This window comes from Ischnura elegans, chromosome 7, assembly GCF_921293095.1.
Source record: "Ischnura elegans chromosome 7, ioIscEleg1.1, whole genome shotgun sequence".
NCBI classification, from domain to species: domain Eukaryota; kingdom Metazoa; phylum Arthropoda; class Insecta; order Odonata; family Coenagrionidae; genus Ischnura; species Ischnura elegans.
In genome coordinates, this window is record NC_060252.1 from 101,915,720 (window position 1) to 101,943,314 (window position 27,595).

Consider the following 27,595-nt stretch of genomic DNA (forward strand, 5'->3'; position numbering starts at 1 on the left):
AATCCTAAAATTTCGCCAAGCAGTGCTCTCGAAATAGCCTCAACAAAAGCCAAGTCAACAGATCATTCTTGAGCGCTGAGACCGCCCCAAAATTAGCGCGCCAATATATACCATAGGCATGCGTGAGCGACTTGGAGCTGGCCCACATTTCCCGAATCATCGATTCCCGTTCCTTGACCCGCCAAGTCGTGAGCTGAGCATCCAGAGCGCGTGCGCGTGTGTGTGTGTTTTTCGGTCCTTTGGGATGGTAAGCCTTTTCGGGAGTGGATTTATTCAACCGATGGCCGAGATTTAGGCGGGCGCACAGTGGTCTGAAATCGGAAAAAGCCGGACAAAAGTCCAAATTGGCTTTTTTGTGACAGAGACTTAAAACTTAAAATAAATACTCATGAATGATGGTTAATTATGGATATGTATGCCATTTTACATCTATTTGATCCGTTGCTGAGATACAGCAGCTCAAACATAACCAACTTTTCAAAAACGCGCGCGATCTCGTTTTTCTACGAAAATCTTTGAACTTAAGCGGGTGGTGTGGTAGTTGTATGATTTTTATGGAATAAAAAACAAAATATTCCTTTGAACAGATGCTTTGGCTATATTGCTCATGATTTTTGAAATTTTGGTTCACATCTGCATGGTTTTACAACACAAAATGGCGTACCCCTTTTTCGCGTGAAATTTTAAATAAAGTACAAATTATCTTTCGTTTAAGAAATATGGTAATCGGGAAATTTACATCACAGTATTAAGTAGAAATATTTGAAGAATACTGCGAAGAAATCTTGGAAAAAAGTTTGCGACCAAGGAAATGAGAGCAATTTTTCGATCGCGCGTCAAGTCTGAACTACGCGACGAGGGACCTCGAGGCTCGGTAACTGAGGTCGATGTATCAAGTTTTTCCAGAATTAATTATTTAAAATCGTCATGGCACATATTGACCTAAAACACTATTACCAGGATAATGGATCGATCGCCTTGACCAATTAACGCATTACTCTAGTGAAGATGGTAAGGATTAGATTTTTGTCCGAACCATTCTACGTGTAAGGAGTATGCTTTGGATATTGAAGTATTGTTCAGAGATTAAGTCGGCATGCGAAAGAGCGAGAGAAATAAACAGGTTCTGGGAAAGGTAACAACCTATACTCTTTGTCCCTACCCTTCCTTTTCAATCCTCGCCGAGGAGGGTCGCGCGGAAAGATAAGTAATTGCAGCCCGTGGGGAAGCAGATAGGTCCCATTTAGCCTATTTATTCATCGATTTTCAGTTAAAGACGTAATGGGTCCTGTTTGATTCAAATTCGTCCCATTCCATGAGTTTATAAAAATTGATTGAACATCGAGCTCATTTATTTAAGCATTATGGGTGACTGACTGTCTTTATGTCACCATTTTCTTCCCACGTCCTTATATTCCAAGTAGTCATCTTCTTGTGGTAATTATAAATAGACAAGTGGTCAAGTATTAATAATCAATTTTAGAGAGCAAAAAATATCCAGTATAATATTTTAGCAAATATCATATTGAATTTTTTATATTTTTATGCTTAAAATAATTAGAAATATTTTTTATTTTGCATATGCATAAATATATAACATAGCAACTAAAAAACTAACCAAATAACTACATAAAAGATATGTCACATCAATTTTATTACTTTTTAAAATGTTCTATTTGTTAAATATTTATCGAATATTTTTTTCTGAAAAATTTGAAAAAAGTTAACTTTTCTTGCGTTATTTCATAAAAAATTAACCATACCCGAATTAAAAATTAAATAAATGACTTTCTTAACATAAGAGGCCATGAATAATAATTACTAAAGTATTCTACCGACTAAGGTATGTTTGCATGGAGTATTTACAAAGTATTCTAGCAGCATCACCTCTCTTCATGGACTTCCCTCTTCAACTCACTATAAGACCTTCTCCCTTATATGCTATCTAAAAATCCTATTCTCTTCCTTCCTCTCCCTCATTTACCCATCATTCTTTCATCTAACACAGTTTTCAACATCCCCTCCTCGCTCAACACTAGCTTCATCCAAAACTTACCTATGTCTTCTTCGTATATCATCATGAAGCATTCTCTCCTCACCCACCATGTCCAGTATTTATTCGCTCTTCCTACTCTACGCCCACTTAACCTTCTCCATTATTTTCCTTTTCTCCATTATTCCCTCCACCCACATCTGGAACGTCTCTAGGCAATTCTCGTACTCCTCCCAAAAATTCTGAGTTTCCGCACCATAAAGCGCCTCGCCCCAGATCAGACTCTTCACTAGGCTTTTCATAACATTCCTAAAAGCGATCCTCATTGTGCCTATTTTTATTCATTAATATCTCCTGTGCTTACACAATTTTATCTCTGAAAAACGTCTTCTATTCCTTCAATGGCCCGCCCAAATAGTGGAACTGCTCCATCGGCCTCACGTTATTTGATTGCGATGCTTCGCAAAACGTATCACCAAAGTCTTACAAATTAATCGGTTAAAAATCAATATATTTAAATAATATAAGATGGTATCTGGCGTCACTCACAATGTATAATTCATGTTGAACCAACAAGTAAAACTTGAGCCTGCAATCACCCGATGATGATAAATAATATTATTGAAGTGTACACAGTTTTTCTTGTTGGGTCAACATAAAATATATTCAATTATAAGATGCAGTACATTCAATAAACTCCCAGTTCTGACATTCTGGAGTGCTTAGGTCAGGGAAATGAGGTTAAATTTAGTTTGGTTAGAATCCAACATGATGCCTTCCAAGATAATGGGGCAATCATATGACAAACATCTATTTGTTCAATTTTTGGTAGCAGATTCGACAAATCTGAAATAAAATTTCAGGGAGATGAAAATAATATTTATCAGCTCTTATTAGAAAAATACACAAACCTCTACTGATAACGCGGACTACTAATTTAGTTATTTTGGGAAGTTACATCAAGCAATGGATTAATGTCAATTAGCAGACGACCAATAGCCACTTAGGCCACCGGCCGACTTTGTTGCGATCTACTTATTGGTAAGAATAATACTTTTTCTATTTATAGTGAACGTATCTTCCTCATATCACAATTTTAAGTTATCGGAGTGACAACGATGGTAGTAGCAAGCGCTGACAGCTAGGGAACTTAATAAAACGCGCATAAAATATGTACTTCTTTGGGAAAAATTACATACGAATGATGCGAAAGAGCAGAGGATTTTTAAAAATAGCCTAAAATATAAAATATTCCAAAATTTAGGCTGGTTAAAATTAAAAATGCACCATAAAAATTGCTTGAGTTTTCTACATTTTTAACCGTTAACCACATGAGATATCTCCTGGAATATAAGTTTCACAGGGCAATCATTTGAGAGTGCAAAAATGCTGTTGATGACTTATTAGTTATTAGTCATTATCCATTTAATAAAATTCTCGGAGCCAACCGACATTATAGCACAGAAGCACAACACTAAACGCGTCCAGTGGCCACTAAGTGTCCTGTTTTTAAATACACGCGACATCTATTCAAACAGCTATAAACGATTAATCCCCGAGCAATAGAAAATATTGGGCCTTGTTAATGGATTCCTCTCAGGAGGAGTTCGTTTTACAGTTCTAGTGAACCACCATCTGACATCAACTCCATCAAATCAAACTGAGAAAGATACTAATTATAATTTTCCACATATGATAGAATTTCTGCTTTACAATTTTTGTGATATCTTACAGCAAAGTGAGTTCAAAGCCTTCCTTGAGATTTATGTTTAATTCAGGTTTTCGAATCCTTCTATAATTGTTCCTCAAAAGGTATAGCGTTTGAATTACTTCGAAGACGCTATTCAAACGGCGCCAAATCAAATGCGGAGCTGCGAACGCTTCTAATAACTGCCACAGGTGTCGCTACGTGCCGCCAAATGTGATCCAGAGGAGGAATTGCAATCGGAAAAGGCTGCTACCTCCCAATTAATTTATCATTTCGGCGGCAAAACCAATCTTCTATCTCAAGGATAGTACACTTTTTATCTTTTACTAGCTGACCCAGCGAACTTCGTACCGCCTAACAATCAATGAACTTACAGTTTACTTACACCACTTACACCATTTATAAATCAAGAGCGGCTGTATCGTTTTTAGTCATGTTTAATTTATTATAATAAAATAAGGATACAAATTCAATAAAACTACGTAAATGAGTACCAAAATTGCATTGTAATGAAAATGTGTATATTTTAGCGTTAGTTTTACTCAAGTAAAACGTCAATAAATGCGACAAAATGCAATCGCTCAACCGGGAGTGATGCGTCGCCCACTAGAGTGTAATTAATGATGAACCGCTCGAAGATGATGCGAGGACCAGAGGAGTAGCTGAGAACCGGTGACCTGCTCGGCAGGAGAGGGTGACGTCATCAACTTATCAGGGAGAGTGCTTAGACCGGATGCGAAATTTTTCTGTAGAAATCTCAAAGATGCCTTATATTTTACCAGTGAAAGTAACACTCGAAATTATATTGGTGGTGAAAAAAAAAGTTAAAGTGCCAAAAATAAACCCCTATCCATCACTTCTAGCGTTCAAATTCGAATGCGCTGGGTGATGACGCGTAAACTCTTCGCATGAGGAATTCCAATAATCATAACGGGAAAATCCTAGGTATGGAAGGGTTTAGGGGTTCGTATTCCATTCAATAATCCGTATTTTATCAAGAACTCTGACCACTTGAATACCACAGCAACACCAGTCAAATGGCCCTTGAAACTGTTGTTATCTTGACACATTTTAGGCATTCGGAATACAGCATCTACTCCGCTTTTCTCTCCTCCCTTGCACTAATTCCCTATTAATTCTTCAATCATAAGTCCAATTTATACTTCCTCCCACAGAAACCCAACTTTTCAGGACCCTGTAGCGAGAGAAGAGTTATTTTTTTATTTTCACGAAAAATTCAAAATATGCTCTTTTACTTTTGCCTCTTCGACTTACCACAACAAAGAATTGGCGTTCCGTCAGTGGCGTAACTAGGAATATGCTTTGGGGGGGATGAGAGGGCTTTGGGGGGGATGAGAGGGCCTTGGGGGGGGGGGGCGGATGAGAGGGGTTAGTGGGGGCTACCCCCCCCCCCTAAGAAAATAAAGAGAATACTTCGTAAAGCAATTGTTGTTCGTTGTTTTTAATCTCAAATATGAGAGGACCAGTTGCCTACTAGACTCTTGTGCACCCATCCCCAAGGAAAAAATTCTGGTTCCGCCCTTGACCGCGATGTTGAATGGAATGAATCGAAAATTGGAAGGTTAGCATCTGAGAGATCGACCATGCGTTGAAGTGGTAAAATAGAGGTCATTAGTGCGGTTACGAACGGTATCTGACCTCTTCAAAGCGTTATTATATTTTGAGAATGAAAGACGGGCTGGGATTAACCCTTGACAACAATTGCCAACAACAAAAGAAAGATGGGTCTGCGGCGTATTCATAATTGCCGCCATTGGTGACTACGACCTGAACGGAATAATTCAATCGAGTATCACATCCAAGGTCACTTGATGGTCAGTTCTTGGAACCGTCTGAGATGTCGGAGAGGAAAAGCCAAACCAATGAGTGAGTCGCCTTTGAGGAAACCGCCCGAGGATTTCGTGTAGGAAGTGACCAAATCAGGAAGTGGGCTAGTCACACTTCCTCGGGATTTGAGGTGAAAAGAACAGTGACTTCGCATCGCAAAGATTTGGTTAACTGCGGAAAATCACGGTCGAACAACATGAAGAAGATCGGAAACTCTCTTTCACGTGCTCCATGGCACATATTCCTTTTGTTCCTGACGAACTTCTTGGAGAGCGACGTAAGTTGACGCAATTTCCTTCCTTCTTGGTGGCGGTTTGTTAAAGCATTTTTAAAGTATTCCATCCACGAGTCGCGAGAGTGATAATGCGATGTCTTCCTTCACAGGGAGCTTTAAACGACACCAAAAGGTTAGCGGAGTGGGTGGAACCCTACAAGTTTGTAAAGTTGGGTAAGTTTGTGATTTATATTTCGTTGCGGTTAATTTTATTAGCGATTTAATCGCGAGACATGTATCACAGACGTGATAATACTTACACATTGTTCGGGTAATATGCACGTATTATACCACGCCGTTGGAGTAATATATGCGCATAAGATGCTCATAACTCTCGCGTGAATATGTCACTTTTATGTCCCCATAAACCGCTAATTATTTCCATATCAGTGGCATAGCAAGGTAAAGGTCAAGGGGGTCCGGAACCCCCCCTTCCTCCGAGATATTAAAATATAAATAAATGCATAAAAATTAAAATATTTAAAAACAATTAATTTGCTTCATAAAAGAAAAGAAAATAGTGAAAAATTATGGATTGACGAAAGATTTATTTTGAAAAATGAAGTTTTTTCCATAGTTAAAAGTGTTAAAATTAGTTTATAACCCTTCACCCTGTTGTTCAAAAATTAGCTCCCCTGGTTTTGGACCCCTCCCCCCCCCCCCGTGAACGAAATTCCTGGCTTCCCCACTGTCGCAAATTATACCAAATTTATGAACGGAGTCAAATGAAGGGAGTTTACAAATTTTTTTCATAATAAATGAATATTATGCGCATATTTTGGATTTTTTCTAAGCACAACACAGCATGAAATTGACGATTTATAAATATTATTCTGCCATTATGGATCTAATGAGTAAACATGTTCATCTAATGCCTAATAAATGCATCCAACTCAACCTTCACTGGGTGAGTGAGAGTAATTACTTTCAAGCATCTAATATGAAACCGATGGTAATAATTCTTGAATTAACTGTTCTAATAAATGAATGAAATTGTTCATAATGGCATATCGTCCTTATATACCAAATTATAGTTATTCTCATATTACACAAACTTTATGAAGAGTCAGGATGAATATTTTATACCATTTTAACTTCAAAAGCAATAAAGGGATAGAAATTTCTACGTCTAACGAAGACAGAAGAAGGGATCACAAAAACTGCCAAGGCACAAGCTGATAAAGGATGGGTAAATCATAAATTAAAACCAATTTTTTAGTCTATATAAACAAAATTATTAGCTATCTAATACTCACATCAATCCTTTGAGTGCCAACCAATTTTCTAGGTAGTATGCCAAAAGTGCCGAGGTATTTTTGCTGATTTTGCAGTAGGTTAGGGGAAAAAATTAGTTCTCAAAAAAACTAAAGATATATTTTAAAAAACTTTAGGAAACCTTTATTATATGTGGTTTCACCTTTTTAATTTGTTGTTTGATGAATTTTTGGTATTATAAGTTAATTTTGATACTGTAAAGAAAATAGTTGATGTTAAAATAAAATGACTATTGAATAATTAGTGAACTATCAGGACCTAAGAGTGATATTGCAGGTAGGCTGGCACTTTAGGGGGAGATAGGAGCACGATAGCGCTCCCCTGCACTCTAAGGGTTAATGCCAAAAGATTACGGGTAACCATTCGATTGTACAGTGATTAACAAATCCTATTAGCATTGTAGTAATTGAACAATGTGTCTTAAAATCCATGTTTTATTTCCTGATCCTGAAAAAAACCTCAACATACAACAATATGAAAATGAATAGGGGAAAGGATATTTGAGATGTAGTAGCATGAACTCTGGTGACCTCTTAGTAGATACACCCCTGACTCCAGTAATTTTTTCTCTTTAGCTTAGTAGTCAACCTAACGATCACTCTCATTAATCTTGATCCAGCATGCCCCAGGAACACCCACAGATTGAGTCACAAACACCCTGCCTCGATGCATAAAACTCACCGCTCCTTCTTTTAAACTCAATAAATAAAATTTATACAACACAAGAAAAGTCAATCCCTGAGCAAAAAAATGTTTTACCCTAAATTTCTACTGCTACAAATACAGCAAAATTCAACTAACTTTTTTGCATTTACTAATTTCATTAAACAGATGGCTGTAACAAAGACTTCATGAAAGACTTTGGAAAGGTTGTTGAAGGCAGTGCATGTAAGCCACGACCAGTCCTCATAGACATCATGTCACCATCTTCAGAGATACAGGTATGTATAATAGGGTAATGTGGAATACCTGATTAAAAAATGTTTGTGAGGGGATCTTTCGGCTAATAGGCCACTATAGTCCCTTCAGTTTGCAAGCCACAGGAATAAGAAGGTGGAATATAAACTCTATATTTATTTCTTTTCCAAAGTTATAAATTTTGAAATAATATAAGATATCTAATTGAATGGAAAAGTGCCTCTTTTGTTTAAAGTTTTAAATTTTTCTTTTAAAAGCTATCAACTTTTCTATTTATTCGTAATGCTTGTGATGAGAAAAACTGATGACATCTACCGCAATTAATATTGTACTAAAGATGAATAAATCCCTTAAAACCTTTGTTGTCTAGTCCCCTAAGCATACAAAATTAGGTGCTCCAAAATTGTTTCCAACCAAGAGCCTTTATGCCCCCATGCCACCTTGTATATTGCCCCCTGAATAATGAAATGGTTTTTGTCAATCTTAGCTCACGATATGAATATCTACCAAAAAATCTACTATACGTATATCAGTCCTTGATGATGAAAACAATGCAGTAATTGGTAACACTCCATTCTTCTTACATTCAGTCTTTACTTAAGTAAGAAATATATACTAAAGATAAATTTATTTTATTGTACAATACCTTACCTTAGGGAATTATCCGAGTTATGTCTGTTAAACTGCTTTCTATATTACTTCAAAATTTGAATCTCAAAAACAAAAGGATAATTAGCTAGATTAATCAGCATCTTTGGCAAATACAAGTTATTTCAGTCCGATTATTTTCATCTTTCAAGCACATGATTTTATCAACTATTGCAATCAATAAGTAATTATTTGATTTTTCAAACCAGTAAATTGATAATTTTATTTCATTTTAACAGTTCCTGCCGAATAAAGTGGTGGTCAACCGCTGTGATGGTATTTGTCATACTAAGCTGAAGTGCATCCCAACATCCACAGTGAATATTTCAGTAAAGGTAAGACATAGCTGTAAACAAATGGTCCACACCATAGAGATTGGAAACCTGTGACCAGGGTAATGGCAGGTTGTGTTGGGTCCCAAATCGGAGGGACAAGAATACCTGGGCAACTCCTCCTGAACAAAGAGCCCTGTACAGAGAGGCTTAAAATATTCTTATGCTACTCGCAGTGCGGAAAAATATTTTCCTCTCGCAGGCACCAGCAGGAAAAGATTAACAGAAAGAAGATGACAGTCATCAATGTGAGATGTAAAGAAAAGGATGTGGAAGAACAGATGGGGATGGATGAGCAAAAAATGGAGGGCAACAAAAGATAGATACAGTAAACTCTCAATTATACGAAGTCAGTGGGACCGGAAAAATTGGCACTTCGTAAAATCGAGTTTCGTAATTTCAAATCTTTTTCATAGGCCACGAAAAAATGTTAGCTTTTGTTTCTTCCGCCCTTTTTTGCCTTCAGTGGCCTTTTTAAATGTTTTCGGTGCTTATTCACGGTAGAATTCTTAGAAAAGGCTTTTTGTTGTCGACTTATGCTGTGAAAGGTCGTTAAATAATTATACCACCATAAAATTCCCATTTCTTGTATATGCTTCAATATCAACGACTGCTTAAGAAATTCCCGACCAGTTTAGAAAACGTAATCAAATAATGAATTGCAAAGTTTATTGTAAGAATTTAATGTTATGTACATATTTATTTACATATGCCTCCAAATACTTCAGAGAGGAAGAGATGATAGAAAATACAAATAATGAGACCTAATTCACCTTCCAAAATTCTTGGAGAATGAGTATTTTTTTGCTTTACATACTAGATAATAAATAGGAAGGATAAAATGTTTAATCCTGAATTATAAATGGTGAATTTACATATCATTATTTGATACTATAGCCTTAATAGGTGGTGCAATTACGAGAACTGGTCATGCCATACCTAAGGGGGAGGCCCAGTGGACCTTGAAATGAGGAAAAGTTTTTGCTTTTAAGTTTTGTAATGCCCAAAACTTAGACCTATCCAAGTACTTTCCATCCATTACAGCTTCTACTATCGTATGCCCTTCATTTTTTAATGTCACTTTTTATGCATAAAATATCATGGGGTCCTAAAATTTAGAATTACCTAGCCTTGCATTGATATTAGCCATCCACCTCAGAGATATTATCTCCTCTGCATTCACTTCTGAGACCTTGTACCTATCAACAGTAAGTTCAAAAATAGAGGCAATTCAGTTTATGATTCAAATTTTAAAATTATAAATTAAAATACAGACAAAAAATACCCCCTTTGCCAGTGATTTCATAGTTAATTGTTGCTCTAGATATATCTGGCATTCCTAGTTGGAACATTGCATTGATTGGCATCACAACAATTGCCAGTCAACCAAACAATTTTTTCTAGGATCCCCTCTCTACCAAAATTTAGGCTTCAGTACATATCTCCAGTAGTTTTCAGGATTATGAGATACTTTAGAAGTGTACTTTTTTAACAGTCATCTGATCGATGGTACAAGTCTCCAAAAGTCATGAATCCCTGAATTCTTTTTTCAACGGGAAGTGGAAGTGATAGAGACATGTGTCATAGAGATAGGTACCTTGACTGCCTCAAGCTGATAAGTGACATAAAAAAATATCAGAAGACTTAAAAAAGATAAAATTTTGTGCTGCTCACTTAGCCATCTCTTGAATTCAAAAATACCTGTTTTCTTATGATTCTTTATTTTCTGTAATAGGTACAGCAGATAAATTATTTGGAGAGTAACATACAACGTGACTGCGGTGAAGTGCAAGTTGAAGAACACACAAAATGTAACTGCCAGTGCCCAGTGACTAAGGAGCACTGCAATAAAAACCAAGTAAGTGCATTCAGATCCTAAAATACATAGTTCTCTCATTATAATTTCTATTTTGCAATAATTGCTTTAAAATTTAATTCTGCCTAATTTCCCGAATGTGCACATTCCTTGTTAGACCTTATTTTAGGCTGCTGTGAATGTTGATTTTAGTTCTAACTCCAATTATATGTGGGTACATTTTCCTTCTTCACTTTCTTCAACTTAGATCCTTCATGAGCCAAGTTATTCCTTGTACATATTTAAGTGCGTTAACTGCCCACACCCACTTTCTTGAAACGGAAATTAGATCAGAAGGTTATGGAGGTTGGATAGCATGGCAAGATAGAATTTACTGAAATAATTCAAGGTACTTTTATGGGTATAAGAAAAATGTCTCCTTTGCGACAGTTCCTTTCATGCTCATACTCAACAGACCCTTAATACTGAGGGGTTTACTATGCAAACATATACATAGTTGCATAACGCAAACCAAAAATATATGTTTTCAAATCAATTAGGCACCTGCTTCAAACATTAATTCTTATACAGTGTCTCAGGAGGTAAATTTTATTAACCATTAAGGTTTCTTAAACACAAAGTGCGAATATTGAACATCACATGTGAAAGATCATGTGGAAAATTTTGTCAGTTGAAAATGAATCACGTGGATTCAAATAAATATTTTTTATAGTCTGGTAACATTTTTTTGTGATATTTTGGTAAAATTGATAAAAATTGTCTCTCATTACAGTAACATGATTGGTTTATGATGCATTCACGCTGCAATAAATTTAAGATTATCAATCACCTAATTGGTTAGTAATTAAAAATTTTATCCACAGGTTTATCAACCAGGTGAATGCAGCTGCCTTTGCACAAATGAAGATGAAAAAACAAAATGTTTCTATGAAGAGAAAACATGGGACAATGACCGATGCTCATGTGTATAATGAAAAACACCAAGAATTGTGATTGTATTTTAAATGCAAAGTCATTGGACACTTGATAGCCAGCAGAGAGAATATGAAGTTTGAGAGCTGAGTATTGATGGTTATAAAAAAACAGAGGTGAACAATATACTACATGTAAAAAGTGACTTTTTCTGCAGCCCAGTTAGCTTTTTGATTTTCCTTACTCTGGACATATTCATTAGTGTCAATTAGTTGCTCATCTCATAATTATTCTCATTATCATGCCACGTTGACTAGGCAAGACATTCATACTATATTGAAATATTGGTAAAATTGCAGTACATGATTATGTGGCGAACCCAAATGCAATGGAATACCATGTACAAGGAATTCGTTAAAATACAACTGGTGAGGTAAAAAAAATTTAATAGATAACAGGCGTGCAATTGCATATGCTTGTAAAGTGAAGTTAGGCATGAAAGCGAATTTCCAAATGCAGAACAGCTTTTCCTCTTTTATTTCTATCGCCTGAGTGAATAACGGTAGTAAATACATATCAGCAAAATTTTGCGATCAAAATGCATTACTATTTTTTCATATCGTATTATTTTTGTAAAATAATTATTAAACTATGCTTTTTAGCCAAGTCATTAGTTTTATCCTAAATAAATACTATTGTATTGTTGAAAAACATGTATGCATACACATTTTTTGTAGCAAACATTTATCTTGAAAAAAATATGGTAAACCAATCATTAGTGTTTCTAATTTATTACTTATTCCTATGAAAAAAATTTTAATTCTCTTATGGAATTATAGTACCATGATCATGCATACCCTTCACTGCAAACTCTTCTCATTTGTGGCAACTAGAAGAAAGCTTAATACTCCCCTATTCTATTTAACTTCATTTCACCTCATTGAATCGGATAAATTATGAATGAATCTCAATTTTAAATTTATATCCATGGAATTTCTCAGAAATCATAATTTCACTAAAAATTACATAACACTGTAAATTTCTCTACAATAAATTCTACTTTTTAATGATTAGTCAGTCTAATTCAGGATACGTACATCATAAGTCGGTCACCCCATGACAGATAAATTTTCCAAGATACAGGTCATCATATAATTTTTGGTGAAGTTATAAAATCAAAAATCAGAATTGCTGACTTCTTAGCACTTTGGTGATTCAGATTTAGAGGTATGCACTGTGAGTAAAAACTTGACAATGGTGGCATCCAGGCATATTGCAGTACACTCGCGATTATCCGGGCTAACGATGGGAAGAGACGGCATGAATAATCGGAAAACACAAATAACCCAAACTTTCACTGAAACGTCTTGTAATATTCATTATTTACGTAAAACAAACATTATATTATTATCTATGCAGTTATTCTGTTATTTTAGAGTGCTTCCCGGACTCAATGAGACCTTTCTTCACTAGTTCGTGATCTTTTTAGCGGCGATAATATTGTTGTACTCAAATCATTAATGCTCCATGTAAGGGCTTGTTTCGAAAACCACATTTCCGTGGCTGTGTGGTCACGAGTACAGAAAAGTAGTTTGCATGAATACTTCAAAACCACTGCTCAACATCGGAAACTACACTGTCAGGCACCACACCACGTAGTCGCATCTCGCACAAGTTGCCCCCGTCGCAACTGCCGTGTATCTGTGATCGAGGAGCGAGGTTGCGAACTGCAAGGCTTGGAAAACAGGAACACGGTGCTCCCGTGAATGCAGCTAGCGTGAGATCGCTTCCGTTTTACGAATTCAAGTTTTTATTTAGAAAAAACTTTGGGTCCAAAATTATTAAGGACAAAATTAAGCGAAGAAAATGCTTTTGAGAGTTTCAAAACTCAATAACTTTTCTTAAAGCCTCCACTATTAAAATCGTAATTTCATCAAAAAAATTAAACTTGAAAAAACACTACAAGCCTCCAGCAGTCTCATTACGTAGGAGAAAACTAAAGATGACATTAGTAAGGATGTTGCTCTTAATTCTATAAATTGGAGAATATCGACTGCAACAAGTCTCCACCAAGGAGGAGAGATAATTTTGACCTGCTAGTAAAAATTGTTTGACAATGAGAAATCTAAGCAGTCAATATATCAGCCACTTAGTCATTCCTATAGTATTTTTGGGTATAAAATTTGAAAATGCTTTGGGAGCCGAAGAGTTAAGTATTATTTAAATACCTCCCACTTATTCCACAGGCGCACGCAGTTTATTTTTCTCGACAACATCTTGATTGTTAAAAAATGCACCAATGTAGTTGAAGGTTTATGGCAATATTTTATGGAAGTTACTCATTTTATAATCATTACTACACGAGTTCTAACAAAAATATCTGTGGAAAAACAAAGTTTAATTTTTCATTCAAAATGTACCAATGCCATGAAAAATGGCACCACTGAGTCAACAGTTTAGAATTCTATTTTATGGACCCTTGAACCCAGAAGAGGGCTACCAAAAAGGCGGACGTGGTTATAGTTTCCCAGGATGCTAAGGGCATCTAGGGGCACTTTCTCCCCATGATGGAAACATCAAGCAACAGAGACATAACATGGGTGAGAGTAGAGGTTAATATGGCCAGGCTTAAGTGATCGCCATTCAGCACTCATAAAAGTTGTTGATTCCAATGAAAAGGGAATGTAATCTGGACCATTACTGTGGCAATACATCAATCCAGATATGGAAAAAATCTCATTCCCCTGAGGCAATTTGGTAACTCCAATGCAAAGGTTTAGCAAGGTGAAGGAATAAAAAGTATACCAACAATCGTATTTCATTTAAAAAAAAACTGTAAGGCCAACATGGATACGTGTGGGTATAGAGCTCACCCAGGACTTGACAACAAATTGCATGAAACCATAGCATGGCGTCATTCTAAATTGTTCACCATTCACACCTATCTTCAGGTAATTCACATGCCATAAGGCAATATTGAGAATGGGTATATTTATTGACAGTTGTAATTTGAATGCATGTTTTGTATGTAAATTGATTCAAGTTCCTTTCAAGACTATATCTTTAACCCTTAGATACACCCTAAGCGGGGATTTTGCAGCATTTTTATAAAATTCGAAACAGCGCATTTACTGCGTGTAGATTACTAGTGGCACAGTTTGGTATGCGATTTTTGTACTTTTTCCTCGACCAAGAGCATTATCTTCTGCAATTCCTCAAGAAAAATTATTCAAAGAATTAATAAAGAAATTTGCAAATAAGCTTTATTTTTGTTTACAATTAAAAGAGAAAAATATTTAGAGTGCTTTTATTCATTACAATTTTTATTCAAATGCGTTGAAATACCCTAAAATTTTAATGCATACGTAGGAAAACCAAAAATATTAAAGAGCGGCAAAAAAGCCGCAAGCGTGCACTGGCACCATACTCAGGGGCGCTTGTAGCTAAGGGTTAAAAATAACAGTGTGCTAATGAGTTATGTCACTGTCTCCCACTTTCCTCAAGAGTAACACGGTATTAAAGGCTTTTCAGGAATTTCCCAGGAAGAGGTGCAACACTGGATAATTCATTTGAGAGGAAGTGGTATTGTGGTTAATTTTATCTTTCCATGACCACTACATAACCCTTCACTTCACAGCAAAAGTTACTTGGTTACCTAAAAGCACTCAATGCCACATCAAATATGGAGCTGTACAGATATTGGTGCTTAGCATTCTTCAATATTTTACCATTTGCATGTCTCAGCAATGCCCTCAAAAACGTAAGTATAACTGAAAATTTTCATACATAAAAATTCAGTGATATCCACGCATGAACCACGATTTTCTAAAGCCATTTCTCATTTATAGGATGAGGTGCATTTGGGAAAGAGATATGCACCCCATGAGAAGCCACACGTCTTTGAAGAACATGGTGAGTTATAAAGCCTTGGGTTAAAGGGAAGGACTTGTCTTAGCTTTCAAGCTTTCAGAGCAATTTCTGTTTTCACTCCCAGAAAACATAAGCCCAATTCAGGACTGCATCAGGTGTTTGGAAGAAGTGACAAATTCTTTTGTTAACATGGAACACTAAATACTGTAGAAAATATACCATTCACTTAGGAGTGATAAAAATTTATACAATCTCCCATGAAAAAGTGAAAAATTCAAAATATAATAAACAAACATTTTTGCATGGGATTAAGCACTGTGCTGATACATCAACACCTTGAGCATCAAAAGTTAAATTTATGTCTTTTTGATGGATGTTTTTGGTGATACAAGAAGTGCTAATCAAAACAAGGCCACTGCATTTTGTTAAGGACATCATGCATTTCCCACGCAAATACTCTCATCCAGGCAAGATTACGATAAGAGCCTTGCAGGGCAATATGACCCATTCTTATTTATTCTGAGTCAGTTATTCTATACAGACTGCATTGTAGTGTTGTAGTACTATGAGGCCCTGGAGTGCCTTGTCTTGTTGCGTTAATTTTTTCATCACTCTTTTCTGTGTTTTATTCCTTGCATTTAGTAAGATGATTTTCTATGCTATTGTGATAAATTTATGCTTCCCTATATCCCACATCAGGATAGCAATATAAAGGATAAGATATAAGTGAGTTTTATTTAAGTGTGTTGTTTCCTCTTCTTTTAATACATTTTACTCTATTTCGCATATTAATACTATGTACATATTTAGCAACAGGCTCCTGGCCCATGATTTAAAAATTTATTAAAAATATTATAGTGTATATGAGCTTAAATTTATAATATTATTTCAAAGTGATATGAATTAAATTTAACCAGTACGATAGAAAATACTAAATGAAACCTTGTTGATGTGAATTAAAAACATTTAATTCCTTGCAGCTAAATGCAGTCGTGAATTTATGAAAAGCTTAAGTAGCGTCATGATGGAAAGCAACTGTATGCCACGTCAGAAGGTTGTGCAAATTATCTCCCATTCAACAGATACACTTGTAAGTACATGCATATTCTTGGATTCAAGAGAGAGGTGTCTTGTACCCAGATCCCTTACAATTAGATATCTATAATTTTAAAACGTGTAATTGCCTCCATTTTCTTTTCAAGAAAATTAATTTCATAACTTTAATTAATAACTATGGGAAATAAAAATAAGTTTTTCTGGGAGTATAAACAGGAGTAAATATTTCTTAGGCATTACACGAGGTGATGGATTTCATTTTCATTGATATTTCAGGAAGAGAATTGTTTTCCAAATTCAGGGCATGTTAACCCAGCTGTATCAGTTAGTGTTAAAAACCAGCAGAATGAAAAAAAAGTTGCTTTCCTGAACCTTGGCATAAATAACCCTGATCACCTAATGTAAGGCCTGAGAAAATTTAATAGGGTGGTTTCCTGTTATTTTTTTATTGCCTAAATTGAAAGATTATTACTCCTGGAGTACGTATTTCACGCTTTTAGATTTTTAAATGACCATATCTATTTTTTGCGATAATATGAAAAGTGAACATTTTCAAGCGCGCGAAAACTCAACGGCTGAGTATGAATGCCGGGAAAACTCAATAGGACGTCGTTCTGATTCCCGCTGCCGCAAGTGAGGTGACCTTGAGGCGAGTCTTTGAGCGCTGATACGATGCAGGCTACCAGCAGGTAGCTGAGTATCCTGCTAGCAGGTAGCGCTTGGCTTAAAGAAGGATTATTATTCCCCTATCAAACGAAGGAAACTTTCCGAGCTTAGGTAATTTTAATGTGTGATTATTAAGAGATGTTCCCCTGAGCTCAGTGCCTCATGCATGCATTGGTAATCTCAGACAATGTAAAACTCCTATCTACTCGTATAGAAACTATGTCCCTGTGACGTCACGTGGAGTGGAATCGCATGGGCGCCAATCTGGCCTTTTTCAAATGAGGTTAAAATTGACCCTTGCCATTCGTCTAAACCCGTATTTCTAAAACCAAATGATTAATATATAATGAATGCACTAATGGTGGGTAAGGAATCGCAATCAATGCATTTCGTTTTCTTTGATGAAGGAAACTACCGTATTAGCATCATGAGGATTCAGATTTTAAATACTTCAACAACAAGACTGTTCCAGGGTTCGTAAGGCAAAATAACAATTCCACAAGGTTAAAACCATTGTAGTTCTCCTGCCAACTCAGAATTTTAAAAAATATAGAAAGTTATCTGGATAACATGACACATAAAAGCACCTCTAAATATATGCTTAGATAGACAAATTGCAGAAAGTTCATTTAGCAATGAGCCAAATGTAGCTAAGACAGATCTTGATGCATAAATTTTGCACTCATTATAAAAACCAAAATAAAAACTCTTCAAGTTTCCACATCCGTAAAGCAAAGAAATATTATTGGTCAAATTACCAATGGCAAGTGGATTTCATTTGAACAATAGTTAAATCCATATTCTGACACAATTCACGAGAAATTTAGAATAAGAGCTATCAAATGAGTGACTGGATACATGGCTGGTTTAACTGTTTGTGATCTATACACATGACTGGAAATACCACAAATATTTTACACTTCAAGAGTCATTCTAAAAATAGAATGGTCTGTATCAAATTGCTATAGCAATGCTTCCACATTTGAGATGATTTATCAGCTTTATTACCCAATATTTTTCATAGATTGTACCGAGTAAGGTTGTGGTAAACCGCTGTGATGGAATGTGCCATGCCAAACAATCATGCCTGGCTACTGAAATGAAGGAAATCCCTATAGTGGTGAGTACAGCTTTTCATCTCCGTTCAACATTTCTGCATTCCATCAAAAAGGAAATAAAGCAGTATCCTAACCTCAATTTGCATTTTTCATGTAACTTCTTCAAAATATTAAAACGATGACCAAAGAAATAATGAAATTGACTTAAATAACCCTTATTGTGCCAGCGGGCTGATCCATCAGCTAACCTCAATTTGCATTTTTCATGTAACTTCTTCAAAATGTTAAAATGATGACCAAAGAAATGATGTAATTGACTGAAATAACCCTTATTGTGCCAGGGGGCCGATCCATCAGCCCACGGGCAACGTACAGAGTGCCAAGGGCCGATCTATCAGCCGGGTTTTTTCACACTCATGTCTTTTATTTTCTGTGCTTCATGTAGCTTTCGTAACTATTTTTTAGTATCATTCATGCTTTAATATACCCGTAAGTATTTATTTTCTGGAAATGCATATCAGGCAATATAAAAAATTTTAAGTTAAAACCTATAAATTCGCCAAAAAGCCCTGGCATTCTTCAGCATACAAGACAAAATAGGCTGGCACTAAAAGGATTAGTTATCACTGATGACAAAATAACTTGGTAGAGTGAGAACTGCCTTAACCTTCCGTCAGGTGCAACATTTGAAAACCTGAGTTCAGGCACAATTCGCCAGATAGGCACACACGGGAAAAAAAACATAATTAACTCTTTGCATACTCAGCAGTATAATTTTAAAGTTTGAATCACTATTATTCGTGTTATCTAACACTTCAATGATGTCTTATGTGCAAGACCCCTTTACATGCCATCATATGGTCTCAATAAAACCCAGCAAGGGGGGGTTTTGGGGGATAAAACCCCCCCAGAGCTTAGATAAATTTTAAGCATGTCAGAACAGACAGCTACTATGAGTCTCAAGGGTGTATGCCACCTGGTGGCACGGGAAAATGAAAAAACACTCGTGCTGTGTCAGATCCTTTGTGCCCAACGGAAGGTTAAGCAGTCTCCAAACGGGTTGAAATAAGTTAAGCACTAAATAGAAGAGAGATGTAAAATTTAAAGTAATCAGTGGTTAAACAATGAGCCTAATTAATTTTCTACTTGACCCTTTTAGTGCAGCAGGCCGATATGTATATCGGCTTTTGTCGCTCGGGCAAATAAATCGGCTCTCACATAGTCCATTATTTAATTTGCTATAACTTATTTCAGTAAATGTAAAAATATTTTGTCAATATTAATCAGTTTAACCTCATCAACTTCAAAAATTCACACGGATATGTAATAAATAGCTCTGTATCGTATTTTTATCATAGTTGCTACATTTTATGAAAATACCCTCCCCGCACTTCTTGCCAGTAACCCAGGAAGAAGGATAGCACTTACAGGGATTTTAGATAGAAAATTTAAGATAGAGGTGTAAAGGAGTGAACAATACTAAAATAAGCATGATTAGCTAGCTGTAGATTAAAAAGTATAATTTCATGTACAATCCCATTTTCAGAGGAGTGAATAAAGCAATTCTGGTAGCAGGAAATGTAGGGGCATCTATTTCAAAAATTGAGATCTCAAGAAAGTAGTATAACCATGAGCTACTAGTTTTACTGCCTATTTACTTTACTTGCCTCTTGTGATTGCTTACCAATTATGGTAGTAATGGCGACCTTTTACATCACTAATGGAACCTTCTATGCTTGCATGGAGACCCAAAATAATTTTCAATATTGTTCCATGAACTTCAATGATAGGTATCAATACAGAATACCTTTTTTAATAATTAAAAGCACCATCATTATTATTTTTACCACAAGGTCCAGCAATTAAACTTGCAAGATCCAGCAGCCATGCCAAAATGTGGAGTAGTTTATGTGGAGGAGCATTTGAGATGTAAATGTCAGTGCACAGTAATGAAAGAGCACTGCAATGAGAAACAGGTATGGAGTGCATAAATTAAGGAGATTTGATTCCACTTGGGAGCAGCATATTTTTTTCTTATTTTGCTATTTATAATTTAAATTATGCTAAAATTAGGTCAATGCTAAAATTTGGTCAATAACTCAATGGACAACCTTCTCACTGGTCATTTTTGATAATAGTATTGGTTGGAGCCAAAGTAAAAAAAAAAAAAAAAAAAAAAATTCATCGCTTCAGTTACAAAAGCTTCATGGTGAAAAGTTCAAAATAAGCGTGTGACATGAAACATTATATTTGGTAGGACTAATATGCTTATGACATGAAAAATCACATTCCATAGGACTACCAGCCAGGGGAATGCATGTGCTTATGCATGAACGATGACGACAGAAGACAATGCTTGGAAGAAGGGAAGCAGTGGGACGACTCCACGTGCTCCTGCCAGTGTCCCCTAGAACAAGAGTGCAGCACCGGAGAAGTTTGGGTGCACAAGTACTGCAGGCAAGTACATTGACCTTTTCAAGATGACACCATTTTCATTATCAACCTCTTAACACATTCAGCACAGAGCACATCAATAGGGTGGTTTCCTATTATTTTTTTATTGCCTAAATCGAAAGATTATTACTCCTGGAGTACGTATTGCACGCTCTTAGATTTTTGAATAACGATATTTTTCGCGATTAAACGAAAAGTGAAAATTTTCAAGCGCGAAAACGCAACGGCTATGTATGAATGCTGGGAAAACCCCGTGTGACGTCATTCTGGTTCCCGCTGCCGTTGTGTGAGGTGACCTTGGGGCAAGGCTTTGAGCACTGATACGATGCAGGTTGCTAGCAGATAGCAGAGTACCCTGCTAGCAGGTAGCGCTTGGCTTAAATAAGGATTATTAATACCCTATCAAATGAAGGAAACTTTCCGAACTTTTAATGGGTGATTATGAAGGCATGTTTCTCTGAGCTCTGTGCCTCATGCATGCATTGGTAATCTCAGACGATGTAAAACTCCTATCTACTCGTATTGAAACTAATAGGTCCCTGTGACGTCACGTGGAGTGGAATCGCATGGGCGCCAATCTGGCCTTTTTCAAATGAGGTTAAAATTGACCATTATCATTCGTCTAAACTGGGATTTCTAAAACGAAAGAATTTGTATATTATGAATACACTAATGGTGGATAACGAATAGCAATCTATGCATTTTGTTTTCTTTGATGAAGGAGACTACCCTATTGACGTGGTCCCGTCCTAGCCGAGAGTCATAGCACGTCAATTGACGTGCTCTGCCGGTAGCCCAGGCCAGGAGCCCTTTCTCCGCCTCCATACGCGACTAATATCCACTTCCGAGTCTTCCAATTCATGTGCATGGCCTTCAGCTAGCTTCCCTCTTTCGACCTTTGTGCGCTATTTGTAAATATCAGGATTTGAACGGAAGTTATGGCGCAAAAACCTTTCTCAATTTTTCTTTCTTATTTCATCGGCCGATTCTGATGACTTTCATGAAAATCGGGCCCACATTGAATGTGTTAATTGGCAGCAAGCCAATAACCAGCCCTCATAGGAAAAGCAAAATGTAATATGGGCATGGCTGAACGAAACGCATTTTAACCTTTCTGCCGCATGTGAGGAGAAGGTTTTCGGAGATTGAACAGCAGCGAAAGGGTCAAAGACTTTTGTCAGCTACTTACGGAATTTTGGGGCTGCGACACTGAGTTGCTGAGTTGATATATGTACTGTATAATGTTCACTACCCTAGAAATCCACTTTAACACATTCAGCACGGAGTATGTCAATTGACGTGGTCCACTCCGAGCCGAGATAAGTAGCAAGTCAATTGATGTGCTCCGTCAGTCGGGCCGGGAGCCCTTTTTCCACCTCCGTACGTGACTAATATCCACTTCTGATCGTTTGCATGGTCTTCAGCAAGCTTCCCTCTTTTGACCCGTGTGCACCGTTAGTAAATAGCAGTGTTTGAACGGAAGTTATGGCGTGGAAACCTCTCTCTATTTTTCTTTCTTATTTTATCAGCCGATTCTGACAACTTTCATGAAAATCAGGCCCGCATTAAATGTGTTAATTACCTTTTTCCGTAACTTTATATTGAACAAATTTGACATTTCTTAGATATTATTATAACATATTATGCTATGAATTTTCCTCCACAGCTGTGCCAAACTCATGGGAAATGAAATAGAGTGATGTCTGAACATAAAATTATTATGTATACACCTGAGGATCCAGCATGCAGAGTTCAGAGGAATCAATACAATATTGATTTATAAGCAACCTGTTTACAAAAAGTTAACATTGTCATGAACTGAATAAACATTTTCTTGTTGCTGTATATGATAATATGAATTTGAATTCCAACCATTACTTTATTTATGCAAAAGGGGCCTGATAATTTTCATGAAGGAGGTTTACACTAATAGATTCCACACTGAATTAAAAGCTAACCTGGAGCAAGAAAATTGAACTTCTTATGACAATGCCCAATGATAAAAATAAATGGGTGGAACATTCATTTTAACAATGTTATCAACTGGTACTCTCGCAGAATACTGGTAGCATACTCAACTAACTTTTTATTTTTATGCCAACTAGATACGAGTAATGTTGTCGAAAAAAATAACCTAAATACTGTTATCACTATAATATTATATTCAAGTTGTAGGATCACAGAATGTAAAGAAGTAGGAAGTTGATAACCTTCCCTCCATTGGAGATAAAAAGATTACTTTTACAAAGGTTGAACATAAAAGTTTTCCTTTCCGTGGATAATCTCCAAAAACTACATACTTACATGAAATTCCAAAATAGAGAAATATTTCTATTATTAAATACTTGATTTATAAAAAATTCTTGAATTACTCATCCTGATTTGCCTTATACATGGGCTGTAATTCACGAACCATCATTCTGATAAATAAAGCTGATGTTGAATGGGGTGGAATAGTTATCAAAATATGTATCAGTGGCAAAAAGACAAAGACTGCCTTGAGCCATAAATACAGAAATATATACCTTTCAAATACCAAGTGGCCAAAAATGTCAGCCACTGAGGCAACTACCTAGTACAGTAGACCTTCACTTTACGATGGGTTTGACTTACAATCGATTTAGCGTACAAAAGCATGTGTAGCGTAGCACAATATAATAAAGTAAATGTGTAGCATCAGCTCTGATGAACTGATATCATGCATGCTTTATAAAATTTCAAATTTTGCCAATTTTTTCCATGCTTACAATATGCCATCAATCACTACCACATATTTGTTAACAAAACATTTCCTAACATTGCAAAATTTACATGTGATGATGCTCTTCAAGTTGCTCCCTCATCCAGAAATAATATCAATGCAACATATGATGGAATTTGTTTCACGATATGCCCTCTGGAACAGATAAATTTTGTAAAGCAAAGGTCTACCGAATTTGTATCAATTTTGAATAAACCTTGGGAGTGGAAGACTTAAGGCAGAAAATAGAATTTATTCACTTACATGGTAATGGTAAAAATTGCTTGGAGATAACTCTGCCTAAAATTTTCACTTCCGATTTCAATCTGTAACTTTATAAGAAGGAAATCACATTTCCCTAAATCACTTTCATCCGGCCAATAAATTATCCAGGTCAGCACATCAGCAGCCGCTTTCAGAGAGCGTATCTTCTAGGTACCGTAAGTTGGGGCGAGTTCGGACACGCGGGGCGAGTCCGGACGATCGCGCCGGCTGATGCTTACATTGTATTTCCTTCCGACTTTCGCTTTGTAATACACTGTAATCATGGCTTTAAGACAAAGAAAGGTACAATGTATCATATTACGTATAAAAGCGATGGATCTGTCGCTTTTGGTCGCAGTTCATCCGATTAGTTTGCAGCGCAACATTAGAGTGAAAAATCTTACCGGCGAAAAGAAACATCTCTCCTCTTTGGTAAGTACTTCTGAATATAATAATACTCAATTCCTCCAAAAGCTGTGCTATTTCTCATTAAGTGTGAAAAATTTCGTGTAAATATTTCGAATACTCTATTTATTAGAGCGCGTTATTTGATTTCATGCACCTAGCTCCGAGGGCAGAATGGTGAGAAATTACGCAAGGGTCGTTGGAGGCCGGCGCTCACACGGACACGACAACCAACAAATTGAGAAGGCTGTTGAGGCTGTGAAATCTGGAAGAATGAGTCTTCGGGGGGCCTGCAAGGAGTTTGGAGTGCCAAAATCCACAGTTCACGACATATTGAAGGATAAACACCCAAAGAAATCTGGAGGACAAACGGTTTTATCCGCCAAGGAAGAGGACCAGCTAGCGCAAGGGATTCTCAAATGTGCCGAGTGGGGCATTCCCTTGCGAGCAATAGACTTAAGGTTAGTCGTTCGGGAATACCTGAACAGGATGGGACGAAAAGAAAAAGTTTTTAAAGACAACTTTCCGGGAATGGAATGGGTTCGTGGTTTCTTGTCAAGACGGCGGGAACTCACCGTGCGTTTGGGAGAGAACATTAAGAGAGTCCGCGCAGCAGTGACAAGGGAAGTTCTGGAAAAATACTTTAATAATTTAGAGGTGGTTTTAAATGGTGTTCCTCCGGAAAATATTGTCAACTACGATGAGACTAATTTCAGTGACGATCCTGGAAAGTCCCGGGTGATTGTTAAGAGGGGGGAGAAACATCCGTCAGTGATTAAGGACACCAGCAAAACGAGTGTTTCTGTAATGATCGCCGCATCAGCGAGCGGGGAACTTTTACCCCCATACACGGTATATAAAGCCGTTCACTTGTATCCTACCTGGGTAGAAGGCGGCATTGAGGGATCGAGGTTCAATAGGAATATTAGTGGATGGTTTGACATCACAACCTTCGAAGACTGGTTCACCACGACGTGCGTGCCATTCTTCAAAAACAGGCAGGGGCCGAAAGTTATGATTGGGGACAATCTATCGAGTCACCTCTCGGTGGAAGTAATTAGGAAGTGTGAAGAAATGGGAATAGACTTTGTCATGCTTCCACCTAATTCGACCCATTTATGTCAGCCCCTCGATGTAGCTTTTTTTAGACCTCTCAAAATTGCATGGCGAAAATGTTTAGACCAGTGGAAGCGCAAAAATCGTGGCGTTCTTCCGAAAAGTGGGTTCCCCAGGTTATTAAAGTCTGCCTTTGAGTCCATGGGATCTTCATTGTCTCCCAATATTTGTGCAGGGTTTAGAGCCACGGGAATTTTTCCATTCGACAAAAGTCGAGTCATTAGTAAAGTCCCCTCTTTAAATCCAAAGGAAAATTCTGACGCAGCCTCCGATGCTTGGTCCAACGCATTTCTGGAGATGTTAGCATCATCCCGCGCAGAAACACCAGAGGGTAGAAAATCGCGGGGGAAGAAACTAAATGTTGAAGCAGGAAAAAGTGTGAGTGCTGAAATTAAAAATGAATCTGTTTGTGATGATGTGGTTGACATTTCCTCAGAGAAAAATCTGTATGTTGATGAGGTTTTGGCATCGCATGTCAACAATGAAGTCGATTTTGAAATTCCCGGCTCTCTCACAGAAAATTCGTTCGTGTTATTAAAATTTGGGACCAATAAACGAGATAGGCTGTTTGTAGGGAAAGTGATTGAAGTCTGCTCCAACAAAAAAATCCGTGTGCAGTGCCTTCGAAAAAAAAATACAGCGAAGGAAACTTATTTCAGGTTTCCAGATGTTGCTGACGAGTGCATAGTGGGAAAATCGCAAATTGTTCGTCAGCTTGCTCCGCCAAGGGACTTGCGAAGGGGCCGCTTCGTTTTTAGTTCTTTAAGTGATGTTAATGATGTCGATTAATATGTCAAATTTTGTATCTGATTGTCATTAAAAATTCATTATTAATACTGGTGAAAAATTGATATTATTGTAAATTTTTTCATTTCCGTTTTCATCGACAACCATTTCGAGGCCTCGGAATTTAACCTGAGCTATTCGGTCCGATTGAGAGTTTAACCTAAAGAAATTTCTTGTTTCAATGATACTTATTTCATACCAAAGAGTTAAATTAAAACTCCGTCTGTATTTAATGTATAAAATTGACGCGAAATGCCACCATATGTTAGTCCACATCTATCAATGCAACGCTCGCGAGATATGCGATTCGCTTTTCAATTTCAACAAATTTGCTGATAGTAAAATAAAAATAAAAGCTCACAGTTGCCGTTTAACATCACCAAGATAAGTAGAAAGTAATATTTTAAATAAATTAACATGTTTTAAGAAAAATATTTCGTTCACAACAACATTAACGCTAACAACTCGCATGCGTCCGAACTCGCCCCAAAACGTGAGGCTTGTTCGAATGGTGTTATTGATCATTTTTCGAAGTTAAATCTAAGACAATATCTTATGATTCCTTTGCTTAGTATTTTCAAAGGATTAAGGATTTTAAATTTCGATTTTCACGCATTTTGACAAGTTTTTCGATGCGTAAATCGCATTTATATGTAAAAAAGTGCCCGAACTCGCCCCAACTTACGGTACCTGCCAGAAAGTCCACGTGAATTGCTTCAGTTTATAATCAACACATATGACTGAGATGACAGACCCTTCGCAGATCAATAAACAGAAATCTACACACATACATGCATACAAAAATTTACAAGTCCCACTTTTTGCATCTACCTTCGCAAAATGTTCACATTTTATCTCTCCTTGAACAGTGCTTAAGGCAGAGTGCAGGTCCCATCGTCAAATTTTGTGAATGTCCTGTCACCAAAGTTGGTCCACGTGTAATCCCATAATGCTGGATGCGATCTTGGATCCATGGGAAGGTTGGTGGGAGGTAAAGCTGAGATGCTGTGCTTCTCCAAATCTTTCAGAAGCTCTTGGAGCTTATCAGGAAATATCTCAGCCAAATTCCTCCTTTCACATGGATCAAATCTGAGATTAAACAGGCATGGCTTGACTAGCGGATTGCATGGGATTGAAGGACCCAATATGTGGTCCGTGTTGTAGTTAATCCCACTTAGAGAACTTTTGTCAACCTCGCATTTCACTCTGGCTTGCTCCCTTAAGGAAAGGACTTCCTTGCCATGAAGACTAAAGCCAATTGTGTTCATTGCACGGCTAACATCACTGTTCAATACAAGGTCCAACCTATAACGATAACTTGGATCCAAACCTGACGGGCCATACCAGTCATCCCAGGTACCATTCATAAATGACCCTGGAAGAAATAAGAAATGTTAGACCTTTACAGAAAGTTTTCTTCAATTAGCCCCTTTCTGTTGACTTTACATTTCCAATT

At 36.9% G+C, this 27,595-nt stretch overlaps 4 protein-coding genes across 11 annotated transcripts in view; 3 read left to right on the forward strand and 1 right to left on the reverse strand.

Moving 5' to 3' along the window:
- The first annotated feature begins 5,526 nt into the window (after positions 1-5,526).
- LOC124162585 lies at positions 5,527-12,499 on the forward strand. The gene is made up of 6 exons (XM_046539163.1): positions 5,527-5,826; positions 5,934-5,997; positions 7,930-8,039; positions 8,904-8,999; positions 10,732-10,854; positions 11,676-12,499. The coding sequence occupies exons 1-6, from the start codon at positions 5,746-5,748 to the stop codon at positions 11,781-11,783; spliced, it is 582 nt and encodes a 193-aa protein (XP_046395119.1). The 5' UTR covers positions 5,527-5,745; the 3' UTR covers positions 11,784-12,499.
- Positions 12,500-15,298: 2,799 nt separating this feature from the next.
- LOC124162070 (balbiani ring protein 3-like) lies at positions 15,299-22,673 on the forward strand. Its single transcript, XM_046538427.1, has 7 exons — positions 15,299-15,484; positions 15,573-15,636; positions 16,575-16,684; positions 18,341-18,436; positions 20,228-20,350; positions 20,671-20,831; positions 22,495-22,673. Exons 1-7 carry the CDS (start codon positions 15,407-15,409, stop codon positions 22,526-22,528), a joined length of 666 nt encoding a protein of 221 aa, XP_046394383.1. The 5' UTR covers positions 15,299-15,406; the 3' UTR covers positions 22,529-22,673.
- A 1,341-nt stretch (positions 22,674-24,014) lies between these two features.
- LOC124162069 lies at positions 24,015-26,204 on the forward strand. Its single transcript, XM_046538426.1, has 2 exons — positions 24,015-24,264; positions 24,399-26,204. The coding sequence occupies exon 2, from the start codon at positions 24,412-24,414 to the stop codon at positions 26,140-26,142; it is 1,731 nt and encodes a 576-aa protein (XP_046394382.1). The 5' UTR covers positions 24,015-24,264; positions 24,399-24,411; the 3' UTR covers positions 26,143-26,204.
- Positions 26,205-26,971: 767 nt separating this feature from the next.
- LOC124162067 (arylsulfatase B-like) overlaps positions 26,972-27,595 on the reverse strand; it is a 92,462-nt gene continuing 91,838 nt past the window's right edge. For all 8 annotated transcript variants that reach the window (XM_046538419.1, XM_046538423.1, XM_046538421.1 and 5 more), the window contains one exon: positions 26,972-27,514. In XM_046538419.1, coding sequence (XP_046394375.1) covers positions 27,012-27,514 — 503 coding nt within the window. In that variant the 3' untranslated portion in view covers positions 26,972-27,011. The remainder of the gene's footprint in view (positions 27,515-27,595) is intronic.

What these genes read in the sequence shown, in the direction of transcription:
- LOC124162585 (XM_046539163.1), top strand. Translation starts at nt 5,746, where the DNA reads ATGAAGAAGATCGGAAACTCTCTTTCACGTGCTCCATGGCACATATTC. An exon ending in CACCATCTTCAGAGATACAG is followed by an intron (nt 8,040 to 8,903) that starts GTATGTATAATA and finishes TCATTTTAACAG; the next exon opens with TTCCTGCCGAATAAAGTGGT. An exon ending in AGCACTGCAATAAAAACCAA is followed by an intron (nt 10,855 to 11,675) that starts GTAAGTGCATTC and finishes TTTTATCCACAG; the next exon opens with GTTTATCAACCAGGTGAATG.
- LOC124162070 (XM_046538427.1), top strand. Translation starts at nt 15,407, where the DNA reads ATGGAGCTGTACAGATATTGGTGCTTAGCATTCTTCAATATTTTACCA. An exon ending in TCAGCAATGCCCTCAAAAAC is followed by an intron (nt 15,485 to 15,572) that starts GTAAGTATAACT and finishes TCTCATTTATAG; the next exon opens with GATGAGGTGCATTTGGGAAA. An exon ending in TGAAGGAAATCCCTATAGTG is followed by an intron (nt 18,437 to 20,227) that starts GTGAGTACAGCT and finishes TTTTACCACAAG; the next exon opens with GTCCAGCAATTAAACTTGCA.
- LOC124162069 (XM_046538426.1), top strand. Translation starts at nt 24,412, where the DNA reads ATGGTGAGAAATTACGCAAGGGTCGTTGGAGGCCGGCGCTCACACGGA.